General features: G+C 40.2%; 1 protein-coding gene across 2 annotated transcripts in view; it reads right to left on the bottom strand.

The window, feature by feature from the left end:
• The window catches only part of eif5b (eukaryotic translation initiation factor 5B), an 89743-nt gene extending 71152 nt beyond the window's left edge, over positions 1-18591 (bottom strand). The window contains exons 1-4 of one of the 2 annotated variants that reach the window (XM_043691680.1): positions 18454-18591; positions 2760-2861; positions 2574-2670; positions 780-1410 (exon numbers count right to left, since the gene is read on the bottom strand). In XM_043691680.1, the coding sequence (XP_043547615.1) occupies positions 780-1410; positions 2574-2670; positions 2760-2861; positions 18454-18488 (865 nt within the window). In that variant the 5' untranslated portion in view covers positions 18489-18591. The remainder of the gene's footprint in view (positions 1-779; positions 1411-2573; positions 2671-2759; positions 2862-18453) is intronic. The other variant, XM_043691682.1, reaches the window with a different exon arrangement.
• Positions 18592-22646: the final 4055 nt, after the last annotated feature.

Here is a 22646-nt window from a genome sequence, read left to right as displayed (position 1 = left end):
GAGGCTGGTACAATTGCAACATTTAAGAGGCATTTGGATGGGTATATGAATAGGAAGGGTTTCCATGCTGTACATCTCTATGACTCTAAGTGTTGCCCGAGGTGCACATTCACCTAAAAACATTAACTCAAATAGGGCCTATGCACGATCTTGTGGGTTGCTGCATGGCGTGGTTGGTAGCAAATCTAACTTTATTGGTTAGCCAACAATGTGGTTTCAATAATAATCAGATTCTCAAGTTTAAATCATTAACTATTTACTAACATTAGCAAGCAAAAATTTCCTCAAATTAGAGGAAAAGGCCTGACTTCCATTAAATCCCGATTCCTAATGTTGCCTGCATCTACTTGTTGCCTTTTTCCTACAACAAAATGGCACACTACCCACAACATCAGCCAAAAACAAAAGGAAAAGAGAGAGGACAATGGAAAAAACAGACACACAAAAACAAATATGCAGAAGAAAACAAAATAAAAGAGTCAGGATTAGAAAGAAAAGAATTAAAGAACAAGGGGCATGAAGACAGTGACAGGTAAAGTGTGATCACATTCTTCACCTTATTGTACACAGGAACAGAAGAAATTGACTAGTTTTTTTTTTAAAGAAAACCAACTGAAAACCATGAAATGTTATTGCCATTTGGCTTCCAATGCAAGGTTTGACAACCAAATGTGACCTTTTTCAAAATGAATACTTTAAGGAAATAGCTCAGAAGGTAAAAATAAATGGTCCAACAACCAGTTTTTTTACAAATAGAAATCAGATATATAAAACAGTACCTTCTGCACCTGTAGTATCTTCAATTCCCTTAACTTCAGCAGTTGGAGTAACATCCATTTTCTCACTGACATTTTTAGAAACAAGTTCAGCTTCAGCTTTCTGAGTTTTAGCTTCCTGCTCTTTTTCCTTTTTCTGTCGCTCAGAATCATCCTTTTCTTTCTGCTTACGAAGTTTAGCCTTTTCCTCTTCCCGTTTCTTGCGCTCCCTTTCTTTCTTTTCTGCTTTCTTTTGTGCAGCTGTTTTTAGTTTGAATCCAGAATCTCCTCCATCCTCCCCTTCACTTTCATCTTTCTTCGCCTGATTACTTTTTTGATTCTTCTTGTTCTTTTGAGGGAACTCGCTGCATTCTTCATCACTGTCCGAGTTTGCTTTTGAGTTCTTAGTATCAACTTCCTCACCTTCTGAAAGTTCTAGTTTTTGTGCAAGACTTTGGGATCTCCCTTTAGGTATCTCAATGAACTCTTCTTCATCTGATTGCTCAGATTTTTGCTTCTGACCTTTGGTTTTTGGTAGCTCAAACTCTTTACCTTCCATTTCATCATCTTCAAAACTAGATTTTGAGACTTTCTGGCCCTTCTTCTTCTTATCTTGCTTTTTATTGATTGGTTCAGATTCATCTTTTTCTTCTTTCTATTAGAATAAAAATAGTTTCAATAAAATATTGAACATTCATTCCATTGCAAAACGTGAAATTGAAAATTATGCCAGCCCTGTCTGAGCCAACTTATTCAATTTAGCAGAAAGGGCTTTTTCAGATAGAATTAAGATTCAGCCTTGACCTAGAGTGCAGTTTGAGATCCAAAATGGTTAAAACTACAAGCAGCTTTTAAGTCAAAAGGGACTAAACACATCCTGCTAGTACAGGAATGATTTTAAGTCTAATTGAAATTTTCAAAAAAGCACACTTTTTAACCTTTTGGAATTTCTGTACACATCTGCAACTGGACACAAACTAATGCCGTCAGCTCTTATGAATATCAGAAAAAAACTTGTGCTGACTTTTGTATGTTTTATATGATATAATGTTTTTCTGACATTTCTAAATAATTGAGAACAGTAAAACCTAGAAAATTTAAAGATGAATGAAAAAATTAAGTCAATGGAAATGAAGAGGGAACAAAAGAATTCAAACCCATTTCGCATTATGGGCAATGCACTTAGCATAGTCCTGTGCTGAAATTCTGCCAAATTTTTTTCACACAGGTAGGCAAGCTATGGAGACAAAAGTGTGGAATGGTAAATGGGGGATGACAAAGGGAGGAGAGCAACAGTGGGCAGAGGAGAAAATTCTAGGAGACTTGAAAAATTGCAGAGGTACAAATGTAGTAGATTCTAAGGATACAGAGGGACTTACCATAAATGAGAATTTAAAATCAGACAATGTCATATCAGACACCAATATGAGTCAGCAAGAACAGAGCAATGAATAAGAAAAATTGTTGCAATATGGATAAAGTTTAAGTGAGCTCAAATTCAGAGAAGACTGGAGAATCCATGTCTAGAATTAACTAAAGTGTTAAAAGGGAGTGTTCAATACAAGCAATTTTTCACAGTAAATCAGCTGGAGATGGTGTGGAAATGGGTGATGGTACAAAGGAAGTAAATGATATTTGGCACATACAGGGTATGGGATCAGAAACTTCAGATCAGAGAACATACAATATAGTTTATCTAGAACTAAAATATCAGTGCCAATTAGTCACTCCCTTTGTGATAATAAACACTGCAGGGCAAAAGCTAAAGAAGTACAATTCTGGAAGTATCCTTCTCAAAATGGTAAAATTAAGTTAAACCTTTACTTTGGCTGAAGATTTGGCTGCTTCATTATGACCCTTTGTTTCTTGAATCTCTAAAGAAAGTTCTTCAATTTCTTTTAGTATATCATCTTCCCTGGAATTTGAGAACAAAGAGAAACTCAGTACAGAAGAAAACATGCGAACACAAACACAAAAAAAAAGCAATCCAAAACTAATACTTACTCAAAATCCTTTTTCTTCTTTTTACTAACTGGTTTAGGTTTGGGAGCTCCTGCTCCCTCAATCTCTGCTGCCAATGCATCAATATCAATATCATCCTTGGCACTAGGAACAAAAACAAATAATGTAAAGATTGTATTGTTTATTTTTCTGTATTTTTGATTGTGGACTGAAATGGAAAAAGAACTGCCGGGGAGAAAAAGGATTGTGAAAGAGATTGCTGCACTTTTTAAAAAAAAGTTACCCTCACTCATTATAAATAAGGAGGTAGTGGTGTAGTGGTTACATCACTAGATGAAAAATCCATAGACCCAAGATAATGTTCTGGGAAATTGAATTTAATAAAAATCTGGAGTTAAAAGCCTAATGTTGGCTGTGGAGCCATTGTTTGTGGTCACAACAACTTTCCTGATTCATCAAATGTCTTCTAGGGAAGCAAATCCACCAATCAGATCTGCTCCAAACTACTTATGACGCCAGATCCTCAGCATTGTAATTAACTCAACTGCCCTCTAGGCAATTAGGGATGGGCGATAAATTATGACCCAAGCAACAAATGAACTAACACTGCTGCTTTTTCATGCATTACGGGAAGGTTAGTTACCGATGCGCTACTATCTGGGGGTGTATAAAAAATGAGATTTGGCTGATTGGTCTGTGGAGTGATTGGCTCCTATGTAGTTAAAGGTGTGCGAACAGAACACCAGAAGGAAAGATGGTGTTTCTCATTCTATCTTTGGAAAAAAATAGCAATATCAAAAGGCTAAAGAAAACCATTTTATTTTTCCCCTCAGTGACGGAAAATTTATAGTTTTTAACCAGTAGCTAAAAGATTTTGCAATTTGCGAACCAACCACTATGTGACTCCTGCAAGGAAATGTAAAGTACCTGGAGATGAGAAATTGATGAACAGCAAGGAAAAACGATCACATCTATGAATCCCATGGAGTTAAATGTCAACAATTCATAGTTACGTACCTGCAGTTAGAACCTATTTATTTGCAATAAATATTAATTCTAGTTGGGTAGAAAAGAAAACTTGGTCTGTGCTTTCTGCTAACCTTGGTCTAATGAAAAGGTAAATTGGAGAATTGTACATATGTGGATAAAGCCTATAACTTTTGTGACAAGTCTGAGAACAGTAGGGCTTGATTCCCAGGGTACTACTACAGTGATGGGTGACAATATACCAATTTTTACACAAGAATACCAATATTAATAGGGAATGCAACAGAATCTGAATCCCCATCCCTGATGGGCATAATTAATGTAATCTATATACATCAATAAATATGTTGGGTGACAGTTGATTCTGAGACATAGGTCCTGAATCTAAATAAAGGAAAGTACGATGGCATGAGGTGTGAACGTTATGAATGATGATGAATAGACAATGGCAAACATTTAAAGAGCATATGGAGGAATCGCAACAATTGTTCAATGCTGTCTGGCACAAAAATAAAAACAGGACAGATGGCTAACCACGGCTAACAAGGGAAATTTGGGATAGTATTAGAACAAAAAGGGCCATACAAAATGGCCAAAAAAGCACACGTAAGGATTGGGAACACGAGGTTTAGATTTCAGCAAAGGAGAGCAAAGTATTAATTAAAGCGGGGAAATAGAGAATGAGCAAAAGCTCACAGGAAAAATATAATCATAACCACATAACCACAGAAGCTTTTGCAGAGAAAAAAAGCCTGGTCAAGAAAAACATAGGTCCCTCAGTCAGAAACAGGACAAATTGTAATCAGTAACAATTAAACACATTTAATTGACGGAATCAGCATGGATTAACAAAATGGAAATTATGCTCAAATCCACTGGAATATTAGATTAGTTACAGTGTGGAAACTGGCCCTTCACCCAACAAGTCCACACACCGACCCACCGAAGCACAAAACACCCAGACCCATTCCCCTACATTTACCCCTTCAGCTAACACTGGCAATTTAGCATGGCCAATTCACCTGACCTGCACATCTTTGGACTGTGGGAGGAAACCGGAGCACCCGGAGGAAACCCACGCAACACAGGGAGAACGTTCAAACTCCAGAGTCAGTCACCTGAGGCAGGAATTGAACCCGGGTCTCTGGCGCTGTGAAGCAGCAGTGCTAACCACTGTGCCACCGTGTCGTCCACTTTAAAAGGATGTAACTGGCAGAACTGATAAACGCATGCCAGGGGATGTGGTTTACTTGGACTTTCTGGAAGGCTTTCAATAAAGGTACCACAAGAGGAGTCCAGAACTAGAGTGCATAGGCTTATGCCGAGACTGGTGCATGCATGGAATGAGCTCCCAGAGGAAGTGGCAGAGGCTGTACAATTACAACATTTAAAATTCATCTGGATGGGTATATGAATATGAAGGATTCAGAGGGATAATGGGCCAAGTTCTGGCAAATGGGACTAGCCCTAAATTCAGAATATCTGGTTGGCATCGACGAAGCGGATCAAAGGGTCTGTTCCCGTGCTGTACACCTCTATGACCGGACAGGGTAAACATAGGAAGGATGTTCCCAATGACGAAGGAGTACAGAAGCATGAGTCACAATCTAAGGACACAAGATAAGTAATTTAGGGCTGAGATGAAGAGAAATTTCTTCATCCAGAAAGTGGTGAGCCTACTGAATTCTCTGCCACAAAAAGCGGATTAGTCAAGAACATTGAAGGATTTCAAGAAACGTTTGAAGATTTCAAAGACAACACTAAAGATTTTTGTTAATCTTTCTGCTAAATGTATTTTTTACAGTAATATGAGCTTCTAAAGAGCAGATACAAGTGACATTACAGTTGGCAATCAGGAAATGACAGTTTCATTAAATAGCTACATTTCATCATGGTTTAGATTAGATTAGATTACAGTGTGGAAACAGGCCCTTCGGCCCAACAAGTCCACACCGACCCGCCGAAGCGAAATCCACCCATACCCCTACATTTACCCCTTACCTAACACTACGGGCAATTTAGTATGGCCAATTCACCTGACCCTGCACATCTTTGGACTGTGGGAGGAAACCGGAGCACCCGGAGGAAACCCACGCAGACACGGGGAGAACGTGCAAACTCCACACAGTCAGTCGCCTGAGGCGGGAATTGAACCCGGGTCTCTGGCGCTGTGAGGCAGCAGTGCTAACCACTGTGCCACCGTGCCGCCCACGTGTTTGCATACCGGAGATCCACACACAACTTGATGCAGCACATACAAAGGAGGCCATCAGGATGAGGGTAGTAATGGATGTGTTGTCTCCCCCCTTTGTCCAGTTCTTTATAAAGGTGTCCCTTCGGACACAGTCCGTCTTCGGTCTCCACATGAAGTGGAAGATAGCTTAGGTGACTGCCGCTGCACAGTCGTGCGGAACAGGCCAGACCTGTCCCACATGTAACAACAATTTCACTAATTTTTTAAAAATTTGTTTATTTCAAAAATATTCTTTATTCATAGAAAATTTTGGTACATGTACAATTGATGCCATTTAGATGTGTACTGTCTTTACTTTCCAAGAGCAAATTGTGTCGTTGATATTTACCATTCTTTATGTTCACTGTTCAACCGCTTGGCATTTAGTGGCGGCACCAGCAGGGCCCAATTACCGAACGGATCCCCATTATTCTGCAGCAGAAGGACAGTGGTCTTTCCCGACTGTGCCTTGCCCCTAGCTTCAGTGCAACGCTCAGCACATAGTCCTGGACCTTTGAGTGTTGCAAACTGGCACATTCCATCAGGGTCAACTCCTTGAGCTGGAAGACCAGCAGGTTTCGGGCAGACCAAACAGCATCTTTCATCGAGTTGATGGTCTTCCAGGCACAGTTGATGTTCGTGTCGGTTCACACCCCGGGGAACAGACCATAGAGCACGGTGTCCCACATCACTCTTATCCATGAAGCGCCCAGCATCTTGGATGATCCTGAATGCATCCAGCTCCTTGATATCAGGCTCATGACTTTCTGCTCTTCAGTGCGGATGAGTGCTTCCAGACTGTAATGTATGCACTGAAGTGATGCCTCTCCCTCTCAGCTGCCTGGTGCTCGATGCTCTTTCTGCTGCTGATCAGGGGGGCTGTTGCCAGATGATCCTCCCTCCAGTGCAGGTGACTGCTTCCAGACTGCAATGTATGCACCAAAGTGATGCCTCTCCTTCTTGGTCACCCTCTGCCGCCTCAGTTTCAAGTTGCATTCATGCACAGCTTAGATATTTAACAGATTTGCCACATTTATATACATGAATGCTGTACTGAAAAGCAATCCTGCTGGCTTACAACGTGAAGGAAAACAGTCAAACTTCTCAAAAAGTAAGCATCCTTCAGCAGACTTTTATAAGAAAATCAGCCAAACAGAAACCAAGTCAAAATCATTAATTGCCAAACAGGAACTAGCTCCACAACAATTAGCCATTACAATTTGTAACATGACAAAATGACAAGAGGTCTGCTCTAATTCTGAATGATATGGTGAATTGTGAAATGAAAAAAAATTGAATCAAACTCTCTTTGCCTATGAATGATGATTCCTAAATTAATAGGATATTGGTGCTCTGCAAACAAGGTACGTGTTTTCTTGGACTGCATCTTGTTGACTATTTAGCCAAACTGAAAAATCAAAAGGCGAAGGCAGAAACTTCACAATTTAGGCCAGCTTAATGACAAAACATAACACTTTCTTGAAAGTACAGCTGTACCAATTCTGCTAATTAGACTTTTCGAGACTGAGGCAATTTTTTTTCCCCATACAAAATGCACACTAATTGAATAGATCCTCTCTGAGAGCTTGTTGATGACCAAAAGTTGCAATGAGGCACATTGGTTAAAATTATTGATGCCAATGGGGAACAGGGAACACTTCATAAATTTCATCCTGTGTGTCACGGTCACCCTGAATGCCGAAGTGTTTTTTTTTTGAGGACTACTGGAGACAATAGCTGCAGGAGTTTAAAAAAAATTCTTTATGGAATCAAAGGGACACATCAACTAAAACGGTCAAAGAAATTGCTAAACAGACTGCACTGCAACCTCTTGTGATGACAAAGATGAGAGGCTGATGACCCACTATACAGCAAACCATCTCCTGGATGGTTTATCCCTCTTCACCTCAAGCTTAATAATTGGGTGTATCCCATCTGTAACTATAAATGAATTAGGGAACCTTGTCCATGGTCTGGACATTACATATATCATGCAATAAATCATGTATGAGTAAACTCTTAACACAGAAGTTAACATACCCTGGCTTGTCTGTTACATAGTGCTTCTTTAGTAACAGTAAATTAAACTTTGCATTGAAAATCTTAGATCATGTATGTAATTATACCTGAATAGATGTCTTAACAGTATATAAAATAAACTTAATTTAATAAAAATAATTTTACTAAATATGGCAAATTCCATTTTAAGGATTTTGGCAAATTGCTTAATAAATTAGTCAAAAAACTAATTTTAGTTGGATATAAACAGGCTGAGTAATTTTAATATAAAATGAATTTTACATGACTTTCTGTACCCACTAATCTCGTTGGAGTTAGCTTAATAATTTTAAGGGTGGAATAAATACAATGTTTTCTAATCATACTTTGCAGGTACCTTGGATTTCACTAATTATTCAACACTTTCAAATTGACTCATTTATTAGCTCTCAAATACTCCACAGGCCTTAATAAGAACTTTTATTTGTCAGGTGTATTCGAATATGTTAAAATGGATGCCTTATTCTAAAGGGTACTTTTTTTTAAAGGAGTGTATACAAGTTGTGCAACCTCAGCATTCAAATTATCAGCTACTAAAACACTCTATTTGTTGCTGAGAGACCAATCTCTTTTTTTTCCTCAACATCTCAAAACTGTCAGCTGATCATTGGGGGAGAAAAATCTTCTAATTCACACACACATCATTTCAATGATTAATTTACCCAATGTCCACACTTCAGGCCAAGCATCCATTAAAAATCAACTTATGCAAGCTTCATGATCCACATTATTGATGAGCTCTGTCAGTTTGGATCTTGGAATATTTACTTAGTGAATTGTGCACATCTACAGCAGAGGCACAATACAAGTTGGTGTAATTGATTCTCTTCCCCAAATGAATGAATTTCAAGGTGTTATTGTCAAATTCATCCACATTCCTGCTCTACCATTTCTGAGCAATCCTCTCCAACTAGATGCTGCCAACTCATATACCATGGCTTCTCGGACACTGAGGTCTCTTCTGATATCCATTTCTTTCTCTCTGCCATGATGCTTTGTTTTGTCACATATCTCTACAATTCACTAATAAAGCCATTTCACCTTCATGTTTTTGTCTGTGCCTTCAAAAGCCTTCTAAATACATTTTCCAACAGCAAGTTTCACCTATCCTGTAAAATGGGCTCAGTGGGAAAATGGGAACCAATTGTTTTTAAATACAAAAATATTTCCTTTTATAAGAGCATAATGCACCACCTCATTCACCATGGAATCTCAATAAAAAAATTGTAGCCAAAATGAAAGTCAGTAGCTTCTGATTATCACAATACTCTGTAATGTCAATAAATCATAGAATCACAGAATCAATCCCTGCAATGTGGAAGCAGACCATTCAGGCCATCAAGTCCACACTGATCCACATCCCTTACTCTATCTCTGTAATTCTGCATTTCCCATGGCTAATCTATCTAGCCTGCACATCCCTGGACATTATGGGCAATTTAGCATAGTCATTCCAAATAACCTGCACATCTTTGGACTGCGGGAGAAAATCAGAGCATTCGGAGGAAACCCACACAAACACAAAGAGAATGTGGAAACTCCACACAGTCAGAGTGGCCTAAGGCTGGAATTGAACCCTGGTCCTTGGCACTGAGAGGCAGCAGTGAGCCACAAAGTAATACATTGTAGTAGCAAACTGCAAAAATAAAGCATGAGTTAACTTACAAATTTTTCACTCCTGCCAAGAGGAGCATGTTACTTCCACTGCATTCTTCCCATAAACAAATAACCAAAGGAATTTGTCATAATAAGGACAAATATAAACTCGAACCTATTCTACACCTTTCCCCAACTCGGTCTGCTTATTCTACTTACTAATGTAGCCAAAGGAAATGTTCATTTGCACCTACCAAGGTGAATAAGACCATGTCAAGCTTTTTAAAATCTGCTTCAAAAAATATCAGAATGTATTTTGTGCAAGAAGTGTTTCTTTTTATAAATGACAATATTAAGACCAAAGGCTTGCAATGCTAAGCTCGTTCAATAACGGTTTCAGCCAAAATTTTAAAAATGAAAATTAGAAAGGCTCCAGACCTGATCCCCATTTATATAGCATTTGTTAGCCAATTAGCCCGTGGGTAGACAAACAGGAGGCTGGAAGAACACAGCAAGCCGGGCAGCATCAGGAGGTGGAGAAGTTAACATTTCGGGTCTAACCCTTCTTCAGGACTGGGGGTGGGTGTTTCAACAAGAAGTTTCAATCTTCTTATCCTCACCTTAAAACTCAGAGTTAGCCTGTTTCCACATAAAGCTTTTATTCAGTAGGCATGGCTATACTTGGTTTCTTAACAGCAAATTTCTGTACTCACTCTACACCATGTCTCTAATTCATATCTCTTCAAGAGACCATTAAGCTGTTAACATAATTGATTTATTCCTCACCAGGGGGTCACTTAACTTATGTATTCAACAGCCATGTAGAATATTCTCTTCTATATCACCTAAGCTTTCACCACACAGAACTTTTCTTTTGCACTGACTGTTTTCAGAGACTGCTGAAATGCATTGGTAAACCAAAGCTCGCACAGGCCTTAATTCTCCAATGAACGTACTTACCTCTCTGAAAGAAACTTACCCACTCATTAGTCGTCTGAATGGTGCTATCTTTCTAAAAGAAACACATTTCTATCTCTGCCACTTTGTGCCAGAGGATATCTTGTTGCTGCACCCCATTTTATATTTCTCTTCAGAATCACTGAAGTATTATGGTGCAGGAGGAGGCCATTCAACCCATGCCGTCTTCAGTAACTTTGCAAAGGAAAATTATGACTTAGTGCCACTCTCCCCTGCCTGCTTCCCATATCCTTACACATAAAATAGAAATAATCATCTAAAGCTGTTGAATGCCTCAATTAAACCAGTTTTGACCACATTTCTAGGCAGCTTATTCCAGACTTAACCCATGTGAGGTAATTCTTCTCTCAAATCACATTTACGACTTTTGCAATTCACTTGAAATCTGTACCATCTCATTTTTGATCCTTTTATGAATGGGAAGAATTTCTCCCTAGCTACTCTATGCAGCCTCATGATTTTGAGAACTTCTATTAAATCTCCTTTTAGCCTGCTTCTCTTCATGATCAGTTCCAACCTCTCCAATCTACCATTTTAACTGAAGTATATCATCCCCGAAACAACTCTTGTAAATCTCTCCCAGATTCTCTCCAAAACTTTCACATCACTCCTGTGGTGTAACTGACCAGTAGCACAGAATTTCCTAGACGGACAATCATACTGGTTAGCGAGTGGTTGCCAATAACAATAGAATGGCACCCAAAGCTACACATGAAATTACAGTCGGAGTCTAACAAGTGTCATATAAAAAGTTCAGCCAAACCTCTTTAGTCTTGAACCCTGTTAATAAAGTCCAGATTATTGTTTGCTCTAAAAACTGCTCTCCTGCCAATTTCTATGCATTTATCTACCCACATCCCACTGCTCCAGCACCCTCTTAAGTCTTGCACAGTTCTTTTATGTTGTCTGTCCATGTTCATCAATGCAAATTCTCTGAACTGAACTTCATCTGCCACTGAATCAAAGATGTTTTGAGAAATTAAAACTCATGTATCAACTATATCATTAGCTGCTTTTTTTAAGATCATAGGCTGAAGCTCATCAAGGCATAAGCACTTGACAGGCCACAGTTCCAACAATTTACCAAGATCCACTTCTTTTGAGATTGTGATTTTCTCCAATTAATAAGCTTCCCTTTTGTTTTGTTTAAACCTCCCTCTCATATTTCTACTTGAAAGCTATGATGATTCTGACTCCAAGTCTGATGTTGGTCACAACTTGAAATGTTAACTATTACTGTCCACAATGCTGTCAGACCTAATGTGTATTTGCAGCATTTTAACATTTATTTCTATTTTCCAGCATCCACAGTATTTTGCTTGTGTTCAAAACATAGCACATTTTATATTTTACAATCCCTGAAGTCTAGATTGTTCAGTCATGCACCACTTCCTCTCAGATTTCTTGATCTATACACATCAATGTAATCTTTCTCAAGATTCCTTCCTCTTACACTCAGTCCTGCTCACACAAACAACCATAAATCGATCTTTATCAGTGTCACATTTTATGAATTTAACCTCTGTCACTGAAGATTAATGATGACTTGTTTCATAACTTTGAGCAATAGATCAATGAGCAAATTGCAGTTGTCAACGTCTATGATTTTAAAAAACAGAAACATGCTGTCGACCCTGCTGCCAGATATAATATAATGGCTACTATTAAATGATACTTTTCCAAAATATTCATTCACGAGATCAGGGTACCGTTGGCTAGACCAGAATTTATTGTCTTCCCTAACTGCCCAGAGGACAGATGATAATCTGGAATCACACAAATTCCAGACCAGGTTAGAATGGCAGATTTCCTTCTCTGAAGAACATTAGTGAACCAGATGGGTTTTCTGACAATTGACACTGTTTTTGTATCAAGATGGATAGTGAGAAAGTTGATTCAGAATCTTAATCTGCTGAATCTTAATAAATGAAACTATGAAGATATGAGGTGTGAGTTAGCATTGATAGATTGGAGCCGAAAATGTGTTGCTGGTAAAGCACAGCAGGTCAGGCAGCATCCAAGGAACAGAAGAATCGACGTTTCAGGCATAAGCCCTTCATCAGGAATGAGGGATTGGGGAGAGTTACTGAAAGGGATGCCAGTGGATAGGCAATGGCAAACATTCAAGGAATGCATGGAGGAACTGCAGTAACTGTTTATTCCTGTCCAGCACAAAAGCAAAATGGGTAAGAGGGCCAATCCATGGATTACAAAGGAAATTAGAGATTGTATCCAAACCAAGGAAGAAGCATACAGATTGTCTAAGAAAAACAATATGTCTGGGGATTGAGAGCTGTTTAAAATTCAGCAAAGAAGAATCCAGGGATTGATTAAGAAAGAGAAAATATAGTGCGAAAGTAAGCTTGCAGGAAACATAATGAAAGACACGAAGAATTTCTATTGATATGTGAACAGAATAAGGTTAGTGAAGACAAATGTAGGTCTCCTACAGACAGAAATGGAAGACTGTATAATAGGGGACAAAGAAATGGCTGAGTAACTGAATATATATTTTGGCTCTGTCTTCACAAAAGAGGACACAAATCAGATACCAGAAATGTTACAGAATGCAAAACTTATTGAGAGAGAAGAACTAAGGGAAATCAATATTAGTAGAAAAATGGTGTTGGAAAAATTGATGGGATTGAAGATGGATAAATCCTTAGGGCGAGATGTTCTACATCCCAGAGTACTTAAAGTGGCTCTAGAAATAGTGGCTGCATTGGTGGTCATCTTCCAGGATTCTATAGACCCTGGAAGAATCCCTGTAGATTGGAGGGTAGCTAATGTTACTCCAGTATTCAAAAGACGTGGTAGAGAAATTAGGGAATTCTCAACCAATAAGACTAACTTCAACAGTGAGGAAAACTCTCAAATCCATTATCAAGGATTTTATAGCAGAGCATTTACAAAGCAGTGGCAGAGTCAGCACGAATTTATAAAGGGGAATTCATGCTTGACAAATCTGTTAGAATTCTATGAAGATGTAACTACTAGAGTCGATAAGGTACATTTAGACTTTCAGAAAGCATTTGACAAAGCCCGCTTAAGAGGATATTGTGCAAGATTAAAGTGTATGGAACCGGGGGGAGCGTATTAAGATGGATAGAAAACTGGTTGGCAGGGAGTAAACAAAGAGTAGGAATTAATGGATTCTTTTCAAATTGGCAGGCAGTAACTAGTGGGGTGCCAGAGGGATCAGTGCTAGGACCTCAGTTATTCACCTTAGATATTGATGATTAGGGCAAGGGAACAAAATGTAACATCTCAAATTTTGCAGATGATACCAAGTTGGATGTGAGAATGATCTGTGACGAGGATGCAAAGATGCTTCAGCATGATCTGAACTGGGTAAGTGAGTGGGCAAATCAATGGCAGATGCAGTATAATTTGGATAAATAAGTGAGGTTATTCACTTTGGAAGCAAAAACAAGATGACAGATTACTGATTGAACAGCTGTAAAATGGGAGAGGGAAGTGTGCACCAGTCGCTGAAGGTAGGTGCAGCAGGCAGTAAAGGCAGCAAATTGTATTTGTACGTTGGCCTTCATTGCGAGAGGTTTCAAGTACAGGAGCAGGGATGCATTGTTTCAGTTATACAGGGCCTTGATGAGGCCACATATAGAATACTGTGCAGTTTTGGTCTCCTTTTCGGAGGAAGGATGCTGTTGCTCTCAAGGGCGTGCAACAAAGATTTATCAGGATGATTCCAGGGATGGCGGGACTGACATATGAGGAGAGATTGACTAGGTTAGGATTGTTTTCGCTGGAGGTCAGACGAGTGGTGGTGGTGGTGGGGGGGAATCTCATAGAGACTTATAAAATCATAACAGGACAAGACATGGTAGATGCAGACAGGATGATCCCCATGGTGGGTGTGTCCAAAAGGGATCACAGTCTGAGGACTTGGGATGGACCATTTCGGATGGAGATGAGGAAACATATCTTCACCAAAATGTGGTGAGACTGTGGAATTCAATGCCAAAGGAAATAGTTGATGCCAAAACATTTAATGTATTCAAGGGGCGGCACTTGGGGCAAACGGGACAAAGGTTATGGGGAGAGAGCAGAATTAGGCGATTGAGTTGGATAATCAGCCATGGTCGTGATGAATGGCAGAGCAGGCTTGAAGGGCCGAATGGCCTCCTCCTGTTTCTCTGTTTCTATGAATTCACGGTCATCATTAGTGTGTTAATTGCAGGATTTTAAATTAATTCAAATTCCACCACTTGCCATAGTGGGATTTGAACTCCGATCACCAACTTATTAACAGTCTGCCACTAATACCACCAGTCCATTGCCTCCCTTTTGATCATCAAATTTTCTAGCTAGCTCAGAAGTTTAAAAACTTGCGTGTGAACACTTTTATGTTGTTAATAGCAGGATTGAATACCTGATAAGGTGCAAGGAACTGCACCCAAGTGCTACATGTAGGTCACAAGATGTGCGGGTTCATTCCAGCCTATCAATAGAAAGGTGAACTTATTTATATTTCTTAACATAGAGGTAAAATTCCCATGGAATTACATAATACAGGTATAGTCATTGAACAGGTGATTAATTATACAGGCAAACTAATTTTCAAAGCTTTTCATGTTAACATAGAACATTACAGCACTGTACAGGCCCTTCGACCCTCGATGTTGCGCCAAGCTGTAAAACCAATCTAAAGCCCATCTAGCCTACACTATTCAATTATTATCCATATGTTTATCCAATGATCAGTTAAATGCTCTAACGTTGGTGAGTCTACTACTATCGCAAGCAGGGCGTTCCACACCCTTATTACTCTGGGAAAAAAACTACCTCTGACATCTGTCTTATATCCATTATCCCTCAATTTAAACCAATGCCCCCTCATTCTAGCCATCACTGTCTTAGAGAAAAGGCTCTCACTGTCCACCCTATCTAATCTTCTGATCATCTTGTATGCATCTATTAAGTCACTTCTTAACCTTCTTCTCGCTAATGAAACAGCCTCAAGTCCCTCAGTCTTTCCTCATCAGATCGTCTCTCCAGACCAGGCAACATCCTGGTAAATCTCCTCTGCACCCTTTCCAAAGTTTCCACATCCTTCCTATAATGCAGTGACCAGAACTGTATGCAATACTCCAAGAGTGGCCGCACCAGAGTTTTGTACAGCTGCAACATGACCTCACTGCTCTGAAACTCAATCCCTCGACCAATAAAAGTAAACACACTGTACGCCTTCTTAACAATCCTATCAACCTGGGTGACAACTTTCAGGGATCTATGCACATGAACACCACGATCTCTCTGCTCATCCACACTACCAAGAACATTACCATTAGCCAGTCCTCTGTATTTCTGTTACTCCTCCCAAAGTGAATCACCTCACACTTTTCTGCATTAAATTCCATTTGCCACCTCTCAGCTCAGCTCTGCAGCTTATCTATGTTCTCTGTAACCTGCAACAACCTTTCACACTGTCCACAACTCCAGTGACCTTAGTGTCATTCGCAAATTTACTAACCCATGCTTCTACGCTCTCATCCAGATCATTTATAAACATGCCAAACAGCAGTGGCCCCAAAACAGTTCCTTGCAGTTGTGGTGTAAAATTCCAAGCAGTGGAATGTGGTGAAACGGTTAAAAATTATGTCCCAATACATGTGTGAATCTAACCGGAATGGAGGTGTTGCTTAGTCCCGTGTGAATCTTCTTATCTGTATGTAACCAGAATGGAATGTGTTTTTTAGCCTTGCTCTGCTGTTCACATGAATGTTTATATCTGGAAAAGAGTATATCAGCTGGAAAAGTCTCCAGTTCGGTGAGTCTGCTCCGGGGTTACGTTTAACCGCCGAGCGTGGGTTGTTGGCAACCGCTCTACGAGAACTGACGGCTCCCAGTTTTGGTAACATGTAGAGTGAGTATAAGCCAGACCCGTTCTGGCGACGCTGCGGGGAATAAAATGCCCATATTCTAGCAGACTCGCCTCTTGGTCGTTTGTTCTGTGTCAGACTACTCTCCTACGAACCTGACCTTGAGAATTTTTTAAAACAGCAGTACACCACTACAAATTGAACAGGATGAACATTTCCCATCAACCACTACCCTCTGTCTTCTTACAGCTAGCGAATTTCTGATCCAAACCGCTAAATCACCCTCAATCCCATGCCTTCATACTTTCTGCAATAGCCTACTGTGGGGAACCTTGTCAAACACTTTACTGAAATCCATATACGCCACATCAACTGCTTTACCCTCATCCACCTGTTTGGTCACCTTCTCAAAGAACTCAATAAGGTTTGTGAGGTACGACCTATCCCTAATCAAACTACTCCTCTCTCTTATAAGCCATTCCAAAATTTCACCCACAACCGAAGTAAGGCTCACTGGTCAATAATTACCAGGGTTATTCCTCTTCTTGAACAAGGGGACATTTGCCATCCTCCAGTCTTCGGGTACTATTTCTATAGACAACGATGACATTAAGATCAAAGCCAAAGGCTCTGCAATGTCCTCCCTGGCTCGAGAATCCTAAGATAAATCTCATCCGGCCCAAGGGTTTTATCTATTTTCACACTTTCCAGAATGGCTAACACATCCTCCTTGTGAACTTCAATCCTGCCTAGTCTAATAGCCTGTATCTCAGTATTCTCCTCACCAACATGATCTTGATCCTGTGAGAATACTGATTAAAAATATTCATTTAGCACCTCTCCTCTCCTCTCCCTTCGGACTCCAAGCACAACTTCCCAATACTGTCCTTGACTGGCCCTAATCTTACCCTAGACATTCTTTTATTCCTGACATACCTATAGAAAATTTCCTTGATCCTACCTGCCAAAGACTTCCCATGTCCCCTCCTGGCTCTTCTTAGCTCTCTCTTTGGGTCCTTCCTGGCTAACGGTTGAGCTTCATCAAACAGAATCTGAAAATGTTAGATATCCTTTTCAATGGACAAACTGATCACTGAAACTGGGGCAATCTTCAGAATAAGACAAATCTAACTAGATCCTTAGATGCTAGAACTACTCTAATTAGATACATACTGCAACATGAATAAGTTAGCAAAGGGCTCACTAAGTGCACTGATAAGCTTGTAAGTTCTATTTTTGACTGTAACTAGGATTATGGAAGGGGTATGGTGGCATAGCAATAGTATGCCAACCTCTGAGCCAGAACATCCAGTTTCAAGTCCCACCTGCTTCACAGGTATGTTGTAACACATCTGAACAGGTTGATTGTGCAATTAGTTTACAGTACTCAGTATCATCCAGGCTCACAAAGCAGAAGATAACAAATGGATAAGGCCAAGGCAACATAAGCAGCCACGTTTTGACTAAGATTTGCAACTGATATCATAATAAAGGATGAAGTTATACTCTACACTAATCTTCAATCTATTAGTTATGGTGGTAACATCATGTTCACACAGCCTGTCTTTGCCACTTCAACAGGATTGTTAACATACTTAAAAATCCATGATGAGTCAAACCTATATAAAGTCTGCATCGGATTAATATCTTCTGGTTATGGCCCATAATCTTGAGGGCAAGAAATTTGTGATGTACCTTTAACATGACCCTAAAACTACTGGATTAAAACTATACGTAGAAACAAAATTCTAGTTCAAGCGATTCCTTAAAAACGTAACGTAGGATCATAGAGGAAAGGAGTGAAGAGAGCCTCCCATTTCCATAAAACAAAGTAATGTTAACCCCAATCAGTAGCACACCAACTTGACCGTCTTGCGTCATGTCAGCAGTAGGGACACGGGCTTCTCCGCACTCGAGCAGGAGGACCAGATCCGTCCAGCGGCCTAGTCAAGGAACCCTCTCCCTTAATTCCTCCCATCGCCCGCAGCAACCGATCTCATATACGGCAAATAAACAAAATGGTAAATAGCTGCACACTCACTTATTCTCGCTCTTGTTTTTCTGTTTTTTCCCCATGTTTTTCACACTGTTGCCTCACTCTGTCACTTTTTAAAATCTCTTTCAGACATATGGTAGTTGCCTGAATCTGCGCAGGCGCTACGACGTGTTGCGTCGGTGGCTGTTGTGACTTCTGATTGGCTGCGTGCCGCCTGTCAATCATTCGTGCGGAAGCAGAAAGTCCAAGTAGTATTGTACATGATTTGGAGATGCCGGTGTTGAACTGGGGTGTACAAAGTTAAAAATCACACAGCACTAGGTTATACTCCAACAGATTTATTTGGAAGCACTAGCTTTCGGAGCACTGCTCCTTTATCAGGTGGTTGTGGAGTATAAGATCATAAGACACAGAATTTATAACAAACGTTTATAGTGTGATGTAACTGAAATTATATATTGAAAAAGACCCGTACTGTTGTCTCTGATCTTTCAGAATGAATATGTTGGTTTCAGTTCTTTAATACATAAATAGCAGAACTTTTTTAAAGTTACATTCTCATATGAACTTTAACAATTGGTGTCATATCAGTCCAGGTAATGCATTGAAGGTGTGAGGTACGCTGTGTGAGATTGTCTGTGCCACGATGTTCAGACTGATTCTTATCTAAAAAACAGATTTATAAAATCGCACAAGGATTCATGCAGTTTTTGAGCAGAATAAAATGTAATTCTGCAAGTACAAATTCACCCCACAAGCTTATGTGGGTGTGTGTGGTGGTGGTGGTGGGAGGTGGTGTTATGAGTGTAAAGAGGTATAAGTCCGTGTATGCGTGAGTGTATGTGTGACTATATGAGAGAGGGTCTGCATGCGTGTATGGGTCTGTAGGAGTGTGTGTGTCTCTGTTGGAGTGTGTATATAGGAGGATCTATCTGTAAAGTGTGCATCTGTCTGTGTGTGTACGCCAGTCTGTGTGTGTATAGTGCAGTGGGGTCACCTGCAGTGTGACATGAACCCAAGGTGCCAGTTGATGCGATCCCCATGGGTACCAAACTTGACTATCAGCCTCTGCTCAGTCACTTTGCACTGTTGCCTGTCCTGATGTCTGCCTTGGAAGATGGTCACCCATAGGTCAGAGGTCAAATGTCCCAGGCCACTGAAGTGTTCTCCGACTTGGAGGGAACACTCCTGTATGTTGATTGTTGTGTGGTATTCCATTCATCCGTTGCTGTAGCCTCTGCTTGGTCTCGTCAATGCACTATGCCTCAGGGCATCCTTGCCTGCAGGGTATGAGATAGACAATGTTGGCTGAGTCACACGAGTACCTGCCACGTACACGGTGGGTGGTGGTGTCTCTACGCCTAATGGTGGTATCCGAGTCGACACTCTGACACGTCTTGCAGTGTCTACTATGACAAGGTTGTATGGTGATCTCCTGAAAGCCGGGCAGTTCGCTACGCACAATGATCTGTTTGCGGTTTGGTGGTTGTTTAAAGGCGAGAAGTGGGGAAAGTCTTGGCGAGATGTTCATCCTTATTGATAATGTGTTGGAGGCTGCGAAGAACATAGCATAGTTTTTCAGTTCCGGGGAAGTACTGGACAATGAAGGGTACCTTGTTGGTTGCAGCTCGTGTTTGTCTCCTGAGGTGGTCATTACGGTTTCTTGCTGTGGCACGTTGGAACTGGCAGTCGATGAGTTGAGCATCGTACCCCGTTCTTATGCGGGCATCCTTGAGTACCACCAGGTGCCCGTCATGTTCCTCCTCACCTGAACAGATCTTGTGTATGCGTAGGGCGTGTCCATAGGGGATGGCTGTTTTAATATGTTTTGGGTGGAAGGTGGAGAAGTGCAGCATTGTGAGGTTATCCGTGAGTTTACAGTAGAGTGAGATGCTTGTATCCAAGAATGAGACAGAGAGTAAAGAGTAGTCCATGGTGAGTTTGATGGTGGGATGAAACTCATTGATATCAATGTGTAATTTTTTCAGTGACTCCTTGCCATGGGTCTAGAGGAAGAAAATGTCGTCAATGTACCTGGTGTATAGTGTTGGTTGGAGGTCCACTGTAGAGAAGAAGTCTTGTTCAAATCTGTGCATGAAAATGTTGGCATATTGGGGTGCAAATTTGGTCCCCATGGCTGTTCCATGTGTCTGGATGAAGAACTGGTTGTCAAAGGTGAAAATATTGTGGTCAAGGATAAAGCGGATGAGTTGTAGGATGGTGTTGGAGATTAGCAGTTGTTGATATTGATTATTGAGGCTGTTGCTGTGCTGCTGTCATTGTGGGGAATGCTGGTGTAGCATTCTGACGAGGAGTGTTCCCGTTCGACCAGTCCGTGGGTGCTGAGTTTCTGTAAAAAGTCTGTATTGTCGCAACAGAGGCTGGTGGTCCCCTGTACAATGGATTTCAAGATGCCTTCGACATAGGCAGAGAGGTTCTCACACAGGGTCCCGTTGCCTGATACGATCGGATGTCCTGGTGTGTTGGCTTTGTCTATCTTCAGAAGGCAGTAGAAGTTGTCTACGCAAGAAGTACGTGGGATAAGGGCATGTAGGGAACTCTGAAGGACTGGATCCTTACTAACTATACCTCCTATGCTCACATCCAAATCATTTTTATAAATGACAAAAAGTAGTGGACCCAGCACCGATCCTTGTGGCACTCCACTGGTTGCAGGCCTCCAGTCTGAAAAGCAATCCTCCATCACTACCCTCTGTCTCTACCTTTGAGCCAGTTCTGTATCCAAATGGCTAGTTCTCCCTGTATTCCATGAGATCTAATCTTGCTAACCAGTTTCCCATGGGGAACCTTGTCAAATGCCTTACTGAAGTCTATATAGATCAAGGGAGACATCAGGTAAATGTTATAATTTTTAAAATATCAATATGCTATTCTCATTCACAAAATCATGTTGCTACTTATTTTAACAATGGTTACAAGCTGATTGTTGTAATGTATTTACTCTTTCCTCCATTTAAATTGTGACTATTTAGTACTGAAAACAGGTGGATTGCAATTTTAGCGAAGTTTTTTCTCACGATATTACATGCTTAAACAAGGTGACATTTTTGTTCATCTTTTGATTTCTGAGGCCTTATATATCTTGGTAGTGAGGTTGCCATAAGAAATTTCAGAATGGTGAAGGAGTACATGTCAAAACAAAGATAGCTTGTGATTTGGAGGAAAACCTATAAGTGATGGTTTCTGCGTGTTATGTTGTTATGTTCTCATTAGTAGTAGGATTAGAAAACATTGCTTAAGTAAACTTAGTGAGTTGCTTTCTTACAATTAACTGCATTACTGCCACAAAGTGAGAGTGAAGGGTATGTGTTATTTCTCAGATGACTATTCCAATACCATATGGTAACTACCACCTCTACAGTACGTTCTGCTGAGTCAGGATTGTTCAAGGTAGTCTGCTGCAAACAGTGTCCTTTGTTTTGTCTTCCTACCTAGTGATTATTGGTAGGAGGATTCATCACCATGGACTATCTACAGAAGAGGCTGTGTTGTTCAATAACAACATTTATTGCATAATAGCAAAGTGTGCAACTATATTTGATCAGGCATAATTACTAGCACCATAGAAAACTTGTACAGGCACATTTGGTCCCTCCAAAACTAGAGCAGAACTTGTCTCTACATCACAATGGTGATGCTCAATGTAATATGAGCACTCATTTTTTCAGAACCATCACCTTATATACAGGTGAAGGGGTGAAATGGAAGGATGTTGAGTACAATGGCATATGCGATGTTCAAAAATTGCTTAACACTAGATGCTAGATTCTTGAGTGTCAGTTATTGCACTGAGTAAGATGTGTGTTTCATTACACTCAATATAAACTGGAGGACAGCTTTTGAAATATCACCATATTCCTTTGGCTTCTTCCATGAGCATTGTTTAGTTATTGTTTTGGGTAGCATCTTTGTACCAATGGAAAAGTATAACTCCTGAAACTTATAAAGTTGCATAATTTGAGACACATGAGCTGAGTTTTTTATTTTGTTTACCACCAATTGAGGCAAAGAAAAATCAGATAGAGTTCTTGTTTTGACAGCAATGTGCAGAGTTCACATCCTAAATTAGCAAGGTCAGTGGTGATAGAAGCACCAAAGTCAAATAAGTATGCATATCATATAACGGTAAATTACATCAGATCTGCACAGCATCTATTTTAAGGATCCCTATTTTAAATTGGTGTTAGGTCTTCCAAGGTGATAGGAGGTATCCAATG

The sequence above is a fragment of the Chiloscyllium plagiosum genome, chromosome 6 (assembly GCF_004010195.1).
Source record: "Chiloscyllium plagiosum isolate BGI_BamShark_2017 chromosome 6, ASM401019v2, whole genome shotgun sequence".
Lineage (NCBI taxonomy): Eukaryota > Metazoa > Chordata > Chondrichthyes > Orectolobiformes > Hemiscylliidae > Chiloscyllium > Chiloscyllium plagiosum.
The sequence above is the reverse complement of the archived record's forward strand: the minus strand, read 5'-3'. Positions and strand labels throughout refer to the sequence as shown.